A 12,934-nucleotide genomic window follows, 5' to 3' on the forward strand; every position below is an offset into this window, starting at 1 on the left:
GCGCGCGGAGTCCGCTCGGGGCCGGAGGCGGCTCGGCGGCCGGGGCCGGGCAGGGGAGCGGCGAGGAGCGCGCGCGGCGCAGCCGGAGCCCGCCGCCCGGGATATGGCCCAGGCGGGCCACGCAGGTGAGGGCGGGCGCCGGGAGGGCAGGGCCGGCGGCCGGGGGGAGGGACCCGCGCGGCGCGAGGAGGGGCCGCGGGCCCAGGTGAGCCCCCGCGCAGGTGGGCGGAGGTTCCGGGAGGGCCGTGCGCCCCGCGTCCTTCCTGCGCCCCCCGGCACCTGGAGGAACGGCGCCGGCGCGGGTGGGGGCGGGTCTGCGGCGCCCAGGTCGGGGTCAGGCCGCCCCCCAGGCCTCCACTGCCACCCGCACGGGCAGCCCAGGGCGCGGGGACCTCAGGGGCTGTCCGGTGGCCGCCGCTCCATCCCACGCCCCCAGCGCCAGCCAGGACGCGCCCCCCTGTCCTGCCCCTTGCTCTAAACAGGACGCGCTGATGCCCCCGCCCCCAGCTCAGTTGGGAGACCCAGATTCCTTCTTGGGAAGGAGGGGTGCTCGGGCCGCACCGCCAGGGACCGTCCCACCCCTTCCCCCCACCCGACCCCGGAGGCAGAGCGTCAGGTGCGGGGGTCTGAAGGTGGAGCCTCTTCTGGGGTCCCCTGGGCTCTGCCCTTCCCCAGGTGCGGGAGGAGCAGACCCGTGGTGTGAGGGAGTGGGCGTTAGTCATTAGTTCATTCGTTCATTCATTCATTCTGACGGACTTTTATTCACCAACATCCGCTGTGTGCCAGGCCCTGAGCTGGGCGCTGGGGAGCAGGAGTTGCACCACACTCTGGGCCCCGCGGTGGGGAGAGTCCCCGAGGCCGGCCCCACGGTGTGGGCGACCGCCAGCCTGGTCTCAGCAGGCTGGGCTGGGGAGGCTGGTGCGTGTAAATGTTCCGAGAACTCACACCAAGCCTGTGACGTCGGCAGGTGCTGTGCCATCTCGGGACGCGGCATTGGTCTGGTACGACCCCACCCTCCCTGCAGGCCGTGACCGGGCCAGAACAAGTGTGGATTCTCCCGTGTGCACACTCAGTGTGAGCGCCCTGGGCTCTGTGCAGATCCAGTGCCACCCCACGAGTGGTGCTCTGGACCTTGGGCCGGGGCTGGATCTACCCCCCACCACCGCCTGCACATGCTGGGCTTGTGACTTATGGCCCCCAAGGAGCCCTGCAGGGGTGGGGCGGGCCAAGCGAGACCCAGCAAGTGTGCAGCACAGCTAAACACCCATTCCTCATGGAGGTGCTGCAGGAGGCACCAGGAGATAACGCGGGGCAGGCTGAAAAACGCTGTCTCCCTCCCTCCTCCTGGAGCTGGGGTCCCTCCCCACCCCCACTGCTCCCACAGGGCAAGGCAGGGTGTGTGTCCCGCCCACCATCCCCGCTCCGTGTGTGCGTGTGTGCGTTTGCGTGCACAGCCCTGCACAGATCACCTGCTGGGGCACGGCCATGACGACAGCAGCCAGCCGCACGCCTGAACTGTGTTCCAGGCACCGTGCACAGTGATCCCAGAGGGGGAAATGCTTCTCTCCCCCTCCTAAGGCATCAGAAACAGAGGGTCCGGGCAGAGCCTCCTCTGAAGGAGGAAGTGAGGGACTGTCTCCATCATGGCCCCGTCAGCGGCCCCCACAGCCTGGGGTGCCGTTCGGCCCCTGTGCGGTGGCCCGTGGTCCTTTGGGTCCCAGGCTGACAGCGGCAGGTGAGGCACTGCCTGGGCCGGAGCGGCTGGACCTCGCACTGCTCTAACATCTTGTCTTCTCAGCGTCTGTTCTGTGCCCGGCCCTTCCCTGCGGGGAGCTGGGACGCCCTCCTCGGTGGGTCCCAGCACCCAGGCCCCTCACTCCTGTACTCAGCTGCCCCTCCCAGGAGCCGCTGGGACTGACCCCGTAAGAGGGGTCGATGCCTGCTTTGCTCAGTCCTTCTGGGCTGCTTTGCATTTTGCAAATGTCCCTTCTGCTCTTCAGGCTCTAAGCCTACTGACCTGAAAACGGCTCTCGGTGGCACGTGCACGGGAGCCACACCAGCAAAGCCGGAACAGAATAGATTGGCCAGCTTTAGAACAGAGACGGCCTCACAGACGGGGGCCCACAGCCCTCTCGCTACAGCTAGAGAAACTGGGGTGCAAGGGGGGTCGTAACACAGAGAGGTGTGGATGCTCACGACCGTCCGCGGTGGATGGGCAGACCGATGGTCAGAAATGATCAGGCCACCCTGGGAGGTGACGCTGGAACCAAGAGAGGCTGAAGGTTGTGGGGGAAAGCTGTGGGAGGCTGGCCTGTGAGTCAGGGTGTGTTCTGTGACCTGTGAGACGTTCCCTCTGAAAACTGGCCAAGGGGCCGCCTAGTGAGGGAAGAGACAGGGGTTTGGGCCCCAGAGTCACCATAGTGCATGACTCTGGGATTATCATATCGTGGGCTAGTGAATGGTGTTCCTGGGCTTGTGCAGTGTCCAGCCTGAGCAGCCAGCCATGGCTATGTCAGCTATGTCCGACAGGCGCTGATGGGAAGCAGTAAAAAGACTTTCACTTTGCCGGGAGATCCCAGGTGCAGGAAAACATGTTGGGAGTTTCCAGAAGGGATTGGATAAGTTAGAGTGTTGGTCCCAAACAGGTTGTTACCGGGTCCGGGTCTCTGGGGAGACTTCAGTCACCCAGGCCAGAGCTGTTGTGGTGCCCTGCATCCAGTCTTGGGAGGGGAGGACCTGAGGGAGCTCTAGGTCTGGTGGACAAGGAGGGGCCAGGCCTCCCTGCGGGGACGGTCCTCTGCATCACAGGCCTCTCTGCGGGGACGGTCGTCTGCACGCCAGGACTACCTGTGGGTGGCGGAACAGAACAGAGGAGGCCCGAGACAGTGAAGGCTAGAGGTTGTAGGCGTTACGCCTTAGAGGCTGGTGAATTTGGACAGGAAGATGGCGAGGGGCAGGCCTGGGGTTGGGGAGGGGCTGGACGGAGGAGGAGGGGGGTGTGGAGGGGTTGGGGAGGGGTGTTGGGGGACTGGAAAGAGCTCAGGACGGAGAGCAGCATGGAGGACGGGGCCGATGGCAGGTTGGGAGTTTTGGCAGACTCTCTGCCCCGGGGGAGAGGCAGGTGAGGCCTGGGCTGGCTCTGTGGAGAAGGGCTGCTTCCTGCCCCTGCCCGCCTCCCCTCGCCCCCCCCCTCCCCGTGCCCCAGCAGTTTGGGACCTCTTCTCAGCAGGGCAGGGCCTTGGGCTGGAGGAACCAGTTTATTAGCTCCCAGGGGCTGGCCCTGCTCCGAGGGGAGGGGCCTGCGGGGCCTGGGCCGGGTTGGGCAGGGGACTGGTCCTCTCCTAGAGGAGGGACCGACTCAGCCGCACTTTGGGGAGGCGTGATGCCATTGTCTGAGCCACTGCCAGGGGCAGAGCCGGTGGGCCCGGTAGGCGTCCACCGGAGACGCTTTGCTGCCTTTCAGCCTGGGCTGCGCGGGCTGCTGGGTCCCTGAGTCTCGTCTCAGGCCTGTGGCCTTGGGCCCCGGAGCCCCTGTCTTAGTGGGAGGCCCCGTCTACCTGGCCGTTTGTTTGGGAGTTTTCAGTGGGACACGGAGCATGAGCACGTGGCTAGACCCCCCTTGCAGGGGCCAGATCTGCGTCCCACTGGCCAGAGGGTGTGACGCCGGCTTACAGACCCGTTCCTATGCCCTGAGGCTTCCAGTCCCACCTGTGAATTAGCTGGGCAGGAGACTGAGGCCCAGAGGGCACGGGGCCCTCTCCTGAGGTCTGTGTCTTCAAGGACGGGGGTGTGAATGCTCATGGGGAGTGGGATGTTCTGGTGGGTTCTGGCTGGGGGTCTGGAGGCACCGTGGTTGTGATGTCAGGCCTCCCACCTACTGACTGGACAGCGCCTCTCCGGTGAGGCTCCACGTCACTCCCATTTTGCGGATGAGGAAACGGAGTCCTGGGAGGGTGAAGTGTCTCGTTCTAGAACCCTGTGAAATCAGAGGCTGGGCTGGAAGTAGGACCCGGGGCTGGTCGGGGCTTAACCTTGACCTGCCCTCCTGGGCCTCAGTTTCCTCAAGGGTGGGGGGTTGGGGAAGGGGAGTGGAAGAGCCCCGGGAACCAGGACTGGCTCTAAAGTTGCTGTGGCTTTAACACTGGTCTTTCTTCTTTCTTGGCCCGTCCCTATGGCCTTGTCCTCTGGGTGGGGGAGGGGGGTCTCCTCTCTGCTCTCCTGACCCCCCAGGGACCCCAGAGGGGTTGTGGGGGATGGGGCCCAGCACAGAGAGCCCACATGCCCTGGGGGTCACCAGATTTGCAGCCAGGCCGGGAAGGGGGTGGCCGACTCCCCCACCCAGGGCCTGGGGTGGGAAGGGGCCTAGAGCACGTCACCAGTGAGCCTGGAAACCACGAGATCCCAGCCCCCCCCCACACGCCCTCAAATTCTCTCTACTCCCGGCTTTAAAATCCTTGTTTTCTCAAAGAGAAAGAAAATGCTAAGTTGCACTCCCCCCCCCCTTGCAAAGGAATGGAGCCTCCGTGAGTCACTCCGGAGGTAAATGCCACCTCCAGGGCCCGCCCGCCCAGCTGTGCGGGGCCCTAGTCCTCACGGGGTCTGCGTGTGGGTGGGGGGCGCTGCCTGCCTGTCAGCAGCTCCGGCTGGAGTTGGGTCCCTGCTGTGCCCCCCCCACCCCCCACCTCCAGGCTCTCTCCAGGGAGGTGCTTGTGAGGTTCACTCTGAGGCTGGGGGTGGCCCGTCTGTGGGACACGTTCATGCCCCAGGGCAGGGGAGGTTTTGAGGCCGCGGGAAGAGGGGTCAGCCTGTGTGGCCGGGGCTGGCGGTGGCAGGTGCTGCTGCGTCAGACACCAGAAACGGGGTTTCTGGTCCACAAGCTGCTGTCGCGGCTTCTCGGCCCGGCTGGTCCCCAGGCCGGTGAGCAGCGGAGCCCGGGGCCGACCCTCCAGGGGTGGGTGACCCGGGGAGTCCAGAGCCCGTGCTCCCTGGAGAGGGTCACCTGCGTGTTTGCAGACTGGTGTGGGGGAGGCCAGCGAGGAGGCGCCCCCCCTTCCCAGATGGCCGTTGTTCTGGAGGGGAGGGAGGTCGCCGTCTCATAGCCGGGATGCCCAACGAGGGTTGGAAGCAAAGATGGAAACCTGTCAGGCTGTGTCTGAGAGCGGCCTCTTCCGAGGGGCCTGTAGCTGAGCCGGTCACCTCCCGCAGAGCTCCTGCTCAGGGACAGCCCGCGGGGTGCAGGACTCGGGGTGTGGAGCAGCCGTGGCCGCCCGTCCCTGCTCGCGTACCCCTGACCATCCCCCGACCGCTCCACAGCCTGTGGACCCCTGTCCTCCTCCTCGACGCCTCTGCCTGGCCATGGCCTGAGGCTTCCTTCTCCTGTCCTCGCCCACGTCCCTCCCCTGGGAGTCTGGTCCCGGCTGAGCAACTCTGGAGTCATCCTTGGTGGTAAAAAGAGCTATTTTCGGCCTTCCCGTTACTGCCCAGGACGTGTGGGGTGTCTCTGCCCTGCTGTCGCTCTGTTCCCGGGAACCTGGAGGAGCGCTGAGAGCCTCGCGCAGCCCCAGCTCCGGGGCCCCAGCTCCGAGTCAGCACCAGGTGGGGAGCCCGCGGGGCAGGAGGTGGCCTGGGGTCCCCTGTGCTCTCTGGAGCAGCCTCGGAGCGGCAGGTAGTAAGGAGGCCCACGCAGGGTCACCTTGGCCCTCGCTGCTCCCCGGCTGCCAAGGGTGGCCTCTGGGGCTCTTGCCACAGTGCAGGCCGGCTCCTGGGGGGGAGGGTCTCTGCAGCTTCTTCCGTGGGCTCTGTCCCCCACTCCCCACAGGGGCTTGGGGGTGTGACTGGGGGGGGCCTCCATCCCCACCGCCCTCCTGAGCGGCCTGTAGGCAGCTGAGCCCTCTGTGGGAGCTCCCATTCGCGGGAGAACAACGCCTTCTCCTCATGGAGCGGGAGTCTGGGGGACGGACCGCTGGGCCCTCGGAGGTTTGCTCCCAGCAGCTCTGACCCTTGGGGAGCCAGGCTGGCAGGGCTGATGGAAATGCCATAGGTAGCCAAAGCGGTTAATCACGGGTTCTCTCCTAAAGACGGGAACTAGCGAGCGTCGCAGTGTCATGTTCACGAGCCATCAGAAGGCAGATAGTTTCAGAGTAACTGGTTGAGCCACATGTGTCCTGTGGGGACCCTGGGGTCCTGATCTGCCTCCAGCCAGTGTCTGGGGACAGGGCTGGGACAGTGGGCAGGCCGGTTGCAGGTGGGGGCGACGGCCCTTCCTCACTGGCCTCCTGGGCCATGCAGGAAGGGAGCTGTGGGAGGCACTGCCCAGGAGTCTGTGTTGGCAGAGGCCAAGCCCCTCTGTCGTGCCCGGGGCCAGTATGGCCAGGGTCAGGTGGAAGACGGCAGCTGGCACTGGTGCCCAGTTTGCAGCTGGGTCTGCCACAGGGCCATGGCCATGGGTACCAAGCGGCAGGGATGGGGGCCGTGGCCTGCTGTGTGCCGGGACCGTGCCTCCGTCTGGGCCACTGCTCCAGGCGTGGGCTGTGGACGGTCTCATGGCCACTCTGCAGCCTGGAGCCCACGCCCGGACTCGTGGGGCCACCTGGTCCCCCAGGAGCTGGATTGGGCTCCTTCTGGTCATCCAGGGCCTGGGCTCCGGGTGCGAGAGCCCCAGCAGACAGGCCCTCCCAGGGCTCCCCGCGTGTCCCCGAAACAGCCCAGCCCATACGCGCATCAGTGGCGCATACAGCAGTTTGGGAAGAGTTAGGACTTGTTTCCATAGCAACCAACCCCCAACCTGCATCGGTCTCCTTCAGCGGCTTCTTCTGGCCTCTCATCCCTCCCTGGTGGCACCCGTGAGGGCTGAGCACGGGCTGGTCGGCCCTGGACAGGCCTGCTTCCTGGACCCGTGGTGACCCAGAGAGGGGGGTGAGGACAGGTGCACGGGATGCTCCCCCGAAGGGCCACCCCTGAGGTCTCTCCCGCAGGGGGCCGTGCCCAGCAGAACGAGAGCTTCCTTGGTGCCCAGTCCTGGAGGGTTCCCACCAAGGGTGTGCCCCAGGGAACCCACTGCCCAGTGGGGCAGGCAGGCAGGCCTGGACCCAGGCTCTGATGGCCCAGGAGAAGGACGTCAGGGGTGCACAGAGGAGGCAGGCTCCAGACCCCACTCGGGGCTGGGAAGGCTCTGCACTGATCCCCCAGCACAGGTGGGAATGAGGGGAGGGTGGGGACCCAGGGAGCGTGGTCCAGGGCCTCCCAGACGCCATGTGCAGCAGGAGCCCAGAAGTCCTGGCCTCGTGATGCTCAGAGTCTGGGGGACGGGGAGCTGTGCCGGTGCGGGGCGGGAGCCCCATGGGGTCTGTGTGCACAGACGCCGGCGGAGTGCGGGCGCGGTGCTAAGCCTGTTACGGACGCTCATTCGTGCAGTCCTCACAGCGCTCTGAGTGCTGTTACAGCCCCACGTCCAGAGCGGGAAACTGAGGCACAGCGTGGTTAGCAGCAGTTACTGAGATGCCCGGCGGATGGCGGAGAGGCAGGCCTGGGATCTGAACCAGTCTCCAGGGGGTGGGTGAGCAGGACGGTGGTCCACATCGTGCTTGCCTGAGGTGGAAGGCCAGGCTCTGGGGCCGGGGCCAGACCCCTGCGTCTCACTCCAGGTCCTGCGTGTGGACTCGTGGGAGCCCAGGCCGGAGCAGCGGGGTGGGATTCTGAGTGTCATGAGACTAGTTGTGATGCCGTGCTCCTAAGGGAGCCCCAGCAGAGCCCTTGCTGCCCTGAGGTGCACGTGGCTCACAGGCGCCATGTCCGCCGTGGCTTCACATCTGGCCTCGGGCTGGCCCAGGGCCGGACGGCCCTGCCCGGCCGCTCGGAGGCGCTGGAGCCCTCAGAGGCAGCTGGCAGGTGCTGCTTCAACCCCGGCTCTGTGTGGCCGTCACCGCAGACGCCCGGGGCCCCTCCGTGCTCTGATGAGCCAGACTTCCCGTTCCAGAAGAGAAGCTTCTCCATCCAGCATCTGCAGTCGTGGTCTGACTGCGCTGACCTGTGTCTGTCCTCCCTTCCACCCTGCCCACCCAGTACACCCTGCCCCTAAGGCTCAGCTGGGCCCCCTCCCCAGGAAGGCCTCTGGGTCCTCCAGCCTGCAGGGCCTCTGCCTGTGGGACACATTGCCCACACTGTGGGGTGCGGAACTGGTCTTCAGCCCAGTGGCTGGGCTGCCCCTCGTCTGTCCTGGGCTCTAGCGAAGCTGCATCCCAGGGGCAGGGACCAGTCCAGGTTGGCTCGGCTTTAACTCCTTCCCCCAGGGTGCGGTCTGGCTCATGGCCTGGCTCCAGAAGAGTCAGCGTTGCCTTCCCCCTTGGGCAGGGCTCCTGAGCTCAGCATGGTGTCTCCCCTCAGGTAGGCTCCTGCCCGCAGGTTGGGGCCACTTTGGGGGTTCCTTAGCACAGGGCCGAGCATTCCTGATGGCTCCTGTCCGTGTGTCCCTCCGTTGCTGTGTCCCTGGGCCAGCCCACTTGGGGAAGGTGAACAGGTGTGGCCAGTGATCGGAGCTCGTGCTGGGGAGGCCCAGGCCCGTGACAAGACTACACTGGGCGGCAGGAGAGAGCTCGGAGCCTGCTGGGGGTCAGGGCCTCATGGGGGCAAGGGATCCTCAGCATCCCTCTGGACAGCGAGGCTGGCTTTCCCCCTTTCTCTTGGGTCCCGATTTAGAGCTTTAAGTAAGTGTGTTGGAGGAGGTGGGACAGGAGGAGAGTCTGCTGGAGGATGTCAGGTGGGCCTTGAAGGACGTGGACAGGTCTGTGGCCGTGGGGGGGCTGCTGGGAAGCCCCCGTGAGCCCTGGCTATACCTCAGTCCTGCCGCTGGTGGGGGCCAGGGCACTGGACCCTACAGTGGGCAGTCTGGGCCGAATTCCCAAGGTCAGGGTCGGAGCTACGATGCCCATCTCGCAGGCGACAGAAGCAAGGCCCCACGAGCTTCGTGAGTTTCTGTCCCGGGCCTGTAAGTGGTGGTGGGAGCCCGGGTTGGTGTCGCTCCACGGCCACATGGTAACATTTCTGCTGAGTGTCCACGCCTGCCGGCGAGCCGGTGTGTGCGTGAGGCACAGAGACGGGGAGGGCGTTCTGTGGGGGCACATGTGCTTGGGCGTGTCTTTCGGACAGGCTCAGGAAGGGCGGCCTCGGGCACGAGGATACCCAGACACTGACTCGCAGAGCCAGAGGGCAGGTTGGATGGGTCCCACTTCCCGCGCCGCCTCGGTCACTGACGGGCTTTGTGGCCTCGAGCAAACAGCGGCCCACACCCTCAGCTGGGGGGCGGGTCATGTGCACGCCTTCTGCCTGTGTACCCCACACGCGTGTATGCAGGACACACGTGTACACATGCTCGGTGTGTCTGGCTTCTTCTCATGGACCGACGCATCTATAGGACGGTCTCACGTCCTCATCCCGCCGCTCCCCTGCAGCGGCTCCCCCCCACTGGGACCCCCACGAAGCCCAGCCCGTCACACCCGTGGTCAGCGTGGCAGTGACCTAGAGGGATGGTGGCCCAAAGGGAAGGATGTGGGAGGCGCCGGTGCATGGCCTATAGATCCCGGAGCCTCTGCCCTTCAAGCTCAGGCACCGGACAGACTGGCGTGAAGCTTCCGCTGAGCCCGCTGCCCCGCCCGACCCTCAGGGACCAAACAGCAGGGACAGTGGGACCGTCCTGGCCGTCCAGGCTTCACCTCGTGGACCAGAGTGGGTGTGCGCAGCGAGGCACATCTGCGTGTCAGTCTAGTGTACGTGCTGCTGACCGGGAACGTGTGTGAGTTAAGGTAAATTCGGCAGGACATTTAAATGACGGTGCTTTCTGGATCGCAGGCCTCTCTGCATACATTCGGTTTCTACTCAAGCGCTTCTTTTTGTGGGTTTGGTTTTTTTGGTGCAGGTTATAAATGGTTTTGCTTCTTAAGTTTCTAACTCCGGCTCCTCCTGACAACGCAGGGGTGCGGCTGGCTTCGTGTGTCGGTCTCATACCCGGCGACCGTGCTGTTCCAGGGCCGTTGCCGGTGGGTTTTTTCGATTCTGTAAAGGTTTTGTTTCTGTGTAGACATGATGCCGTCTGAGCATCGAGGCGGTTTGGGTTTTTCCTTTCAAATCCGTATCCCTTTGGTTGCTTTTCCCTGTCTTGCCACAGCTGCTGGAGCACCCCCTCCCCCCAACACTGGTGCAACCTCGCAGGAAAGACAGAGTCTGTGAGCAGGGACTGGCTGCCCAGCCTGCCACGCGGTCCACAGGGACCGGCAAGCGTCGAGAGCTTAGAGAGTCCCTGAGGGGAATGTGGGTGCCCCTAGCTGGGACTCCGGGCTTCAGAACGCACCTCCCAGCATGCTTCTGGCCTGGCTCCCGGCATGGTGCTCAGGCTGGGGGTGCGTTTGGGAGTTAGTGGTGGGTGAGGCTACAGCGACAGACAGGGGCAGGGTCCCTGGGCCCATGGGGCTGGTCTCGCCCTTCAGGAACAGTTTGTGCTGTGGGATCTGGGCGTATAGCAGGGAGCAGTGCCAGCTTCCTGCAGGGGTGCGGGGCACGGAGGGGACAGGGCTGCCGTGGGCTCCCTGGGGCTGTTGCAGTGCCCACGCCCGGCTCCCGTAGCCAGGGCTGGGGCACCACGCACCTCTCCCTTGCTCATTGGCGTGTGTGCCAGACGGGCTCCTCCGATGCCGGTCAGAATCGAAAACGGACATTCGCCGTCAGGTTCCTCAATGTGCAGATGAGGAAACTGAGACAGGGATCTTCTATAAGAAGGCAGATCTCTCCGGACACATGACGTGTGACCTGCTGGCCAGGGCTGGTGCCCCGGGAGGACCAGCCCTGAGTGCAGGATGGTTTCACTGTCTCCCCTAGACTCTAAGACGCCGTAGTCCCTACTGGTGACCAGATCTCTCCAGTCACATGGTCGGTGACCGTGCGTTCTGCGTGTCTCCTGTGCGACGTGCCATGTGATCACCGGGCCTTCCGCTGCAGGAGAGGAAGCGTGATTAGGAAACCTGTAAGGACGTTTGCTGAAAGAAAAGTTTCGAGTGTTTCCCGAAGGGCCCGTGTGCGAGCGGGTCCGTGCCATCGGAGCCCGAGTCGCTCCAGCGCCCCCTGGGAGCTGGGACGTGCGCTCTCAGGCCACGCGGTCCGGTTTTAAAGATGTGAAGGTGTGAGGAAACACCCCTCCTCAAATGGGTAGAATAGGTTGACTCGGGAATCGAATCACTCAGCCCTGTAGAAGCCGCGTCTCCCCAGCCTCCTCCCGTCAGAGCCGCTCCACAGGAACGTTTGCTGGCGTCTTGGGCATCTCCTCCCTGACACGGTGACATGGCTGGACGTAAATTTGTACCATAATCTCTGTCGCGGACGTCGCTGTGGGCTCACGAGCGCTGTGATGTGTCGCTTGAGGGGGACACCCTCCCTGGCAGGTGTGAGCTGTCCTCACCTTACAGCTGGGGAAACTGAGGCACAGGGGCCGTGGAGGGGCTCACCCGCCCTCCCATAGCTTCTCAGGGCCGCAGCCCAACCGTGGATCCAGGCCATCCCTCCTCAGACCTGAGCATTTAACCAACACGCCGCCAGAACCCGTGTGCAGACACAGGCGTGTTTTCCAAACTGGCCCAGAGGAACACACCGTCCCGGCCCTTCCTGCCTCTCTCCCTCCTGGCCGTGCCCGTGGGCGTCCTTCCACCGGGACGACTGCACTGTTCCGTCCTGTCCCCACGTGGACGCCGGGGCACCTTCCAGGTTCCGGTGCTGCCAGACATGATGGTTAAACCGCTCCCCGATGACCCTCAGGAAAGTGACGGGGCAGGTTTCTCCCGACACCTTCATGGTTTCAGTTTGGACAGTCCCCACTCTTCACGGGTCTGGGGACGAGTGGAGGACGTGAGCGCCCGGGTGCTTGTGGAGGGAGCTTAGAGAGGGGCTCCAGGGCAGCCCGGCGCGGGTGGGCGGAGGAGGAGGCCACGTCCCGTGTGTGTCCTCACTGCCCCGGAGGGCCACCGGTGCCCATCGTGCCTCGTGTGGACCTAGAGGCCACAGCTCTGGGCCTTCCATGAGGCAGATGCTGCACCTGCCTCCCTTCCCATCCTTCGAGCCCGTGGCCGGTGGCCGTCCATACCTTCCAGGGCAAACCAAGGCCGTGGCGTGGAAACGGGGGCCGCAGGGTTCCAAGCAGGGCAGGGCTCAGGCCCGGCCCCTCCCGACTGGGGCTTGCCTGTGTAGGCTGCACGCGTGGTGTGAGCGTCCACCTCCCCGCCCCCGTCACCCTCCCACCACCAGGCGTGGCCAGAAGCAGGCGGCCTGTGGGAAGACGTGGACACGACCGGCCGTGACTTTAGGGGCCTCCGTACCCGGCTCCGCTGACCTTGGTGTCCCATTTTGAGCAGGTGGTGGGGCCTTCGAGAGGCCATCGTGAACAGAGCCCCCTTCTCACGGGAGAGACCCCGCGCCCTCGCGGCACGGCCATGCGAGTCGTGATGTGCCCGGCGACCTTGGCAGTGGCCTCGGCTGACTCCAGTCTCAGTTTGGGGCCCACTCGCGCCTGCCCCACTGAGGCACGTTGGAGGGGGTCGGGGGCCCAACGCAAGCTGTGTGTCCGGCCGGCTCGGCGAGGGGCGGGGCTGCTGGCGGCCGTCGGTCTGGGGGCGCAGGTCTGCCTGCCGCATGCCGGACGCGGTCTCGGGCCGGGCTAACGGAGTGTTCCCTCTGGCAGGTGGCCCTCCCCCGGGCGGCGGTGGCCCCTGGCACCTGAGAAACGTGCTCGGCGACTCCGTGGAGAGCTCGGACGATGAATTCTTTGATGCCAGAGGTGAGTGGACGCTATCGTCCCATCGTTGGCTGGATGACCGTTCTAGAAGCTCCGGGAAGGGGCTCCCTGTGGGGGTTAGTGTCTCTCCCTCCTTGGACACCACGTCCCACACGTCACAGGCAC

At 65.2% G+C, this 12,934-nt stretch overlaps 1 protein-coding gene across 9 annotated transcripts in view; it reads left to right on the forward strand.

The window, feature by feature from the left end:
* Positions 1 to 12,934, forward strand: part of LOC111161181 (PITPNM family member 3) — a 61,945-nt gene that overhangs the window by 2,907 nt on the left and 46,104 nt on the right. For all 9 annotated transcript variants that reach the window (XM_022524735.1, XM_022524736.1, XM_022524739.1 and 6 more), the window contains exon 2: positions 12,716 to 12,811. In XM_022524735.1, coding sequence (XP_022380443.1) covers positions 12,716 to 12,811 — 96 coding nt within the window. The remainder of the gene's footprint in view (positions 1 to 12,715; positions 12,812 to 12,934) is intronic.

This window comes from Enhydra lutris, unplaced genomic scaffold, assembly GCF_002288905.1.
Source record: "Enhydra lutris kenyoni isolate GAN:26980312 unplaced genomic scaffold, ASM228890v2 scaffoldscaffold82, whole genome shotgun sequence".
NCBI classification, from domain to species: domain Eukaryota; kingdom Metazoa; phylum Chordata; class Mammalia; order Carnivora; family Mustelidae; genus Enhydra; species Enhydra lutris.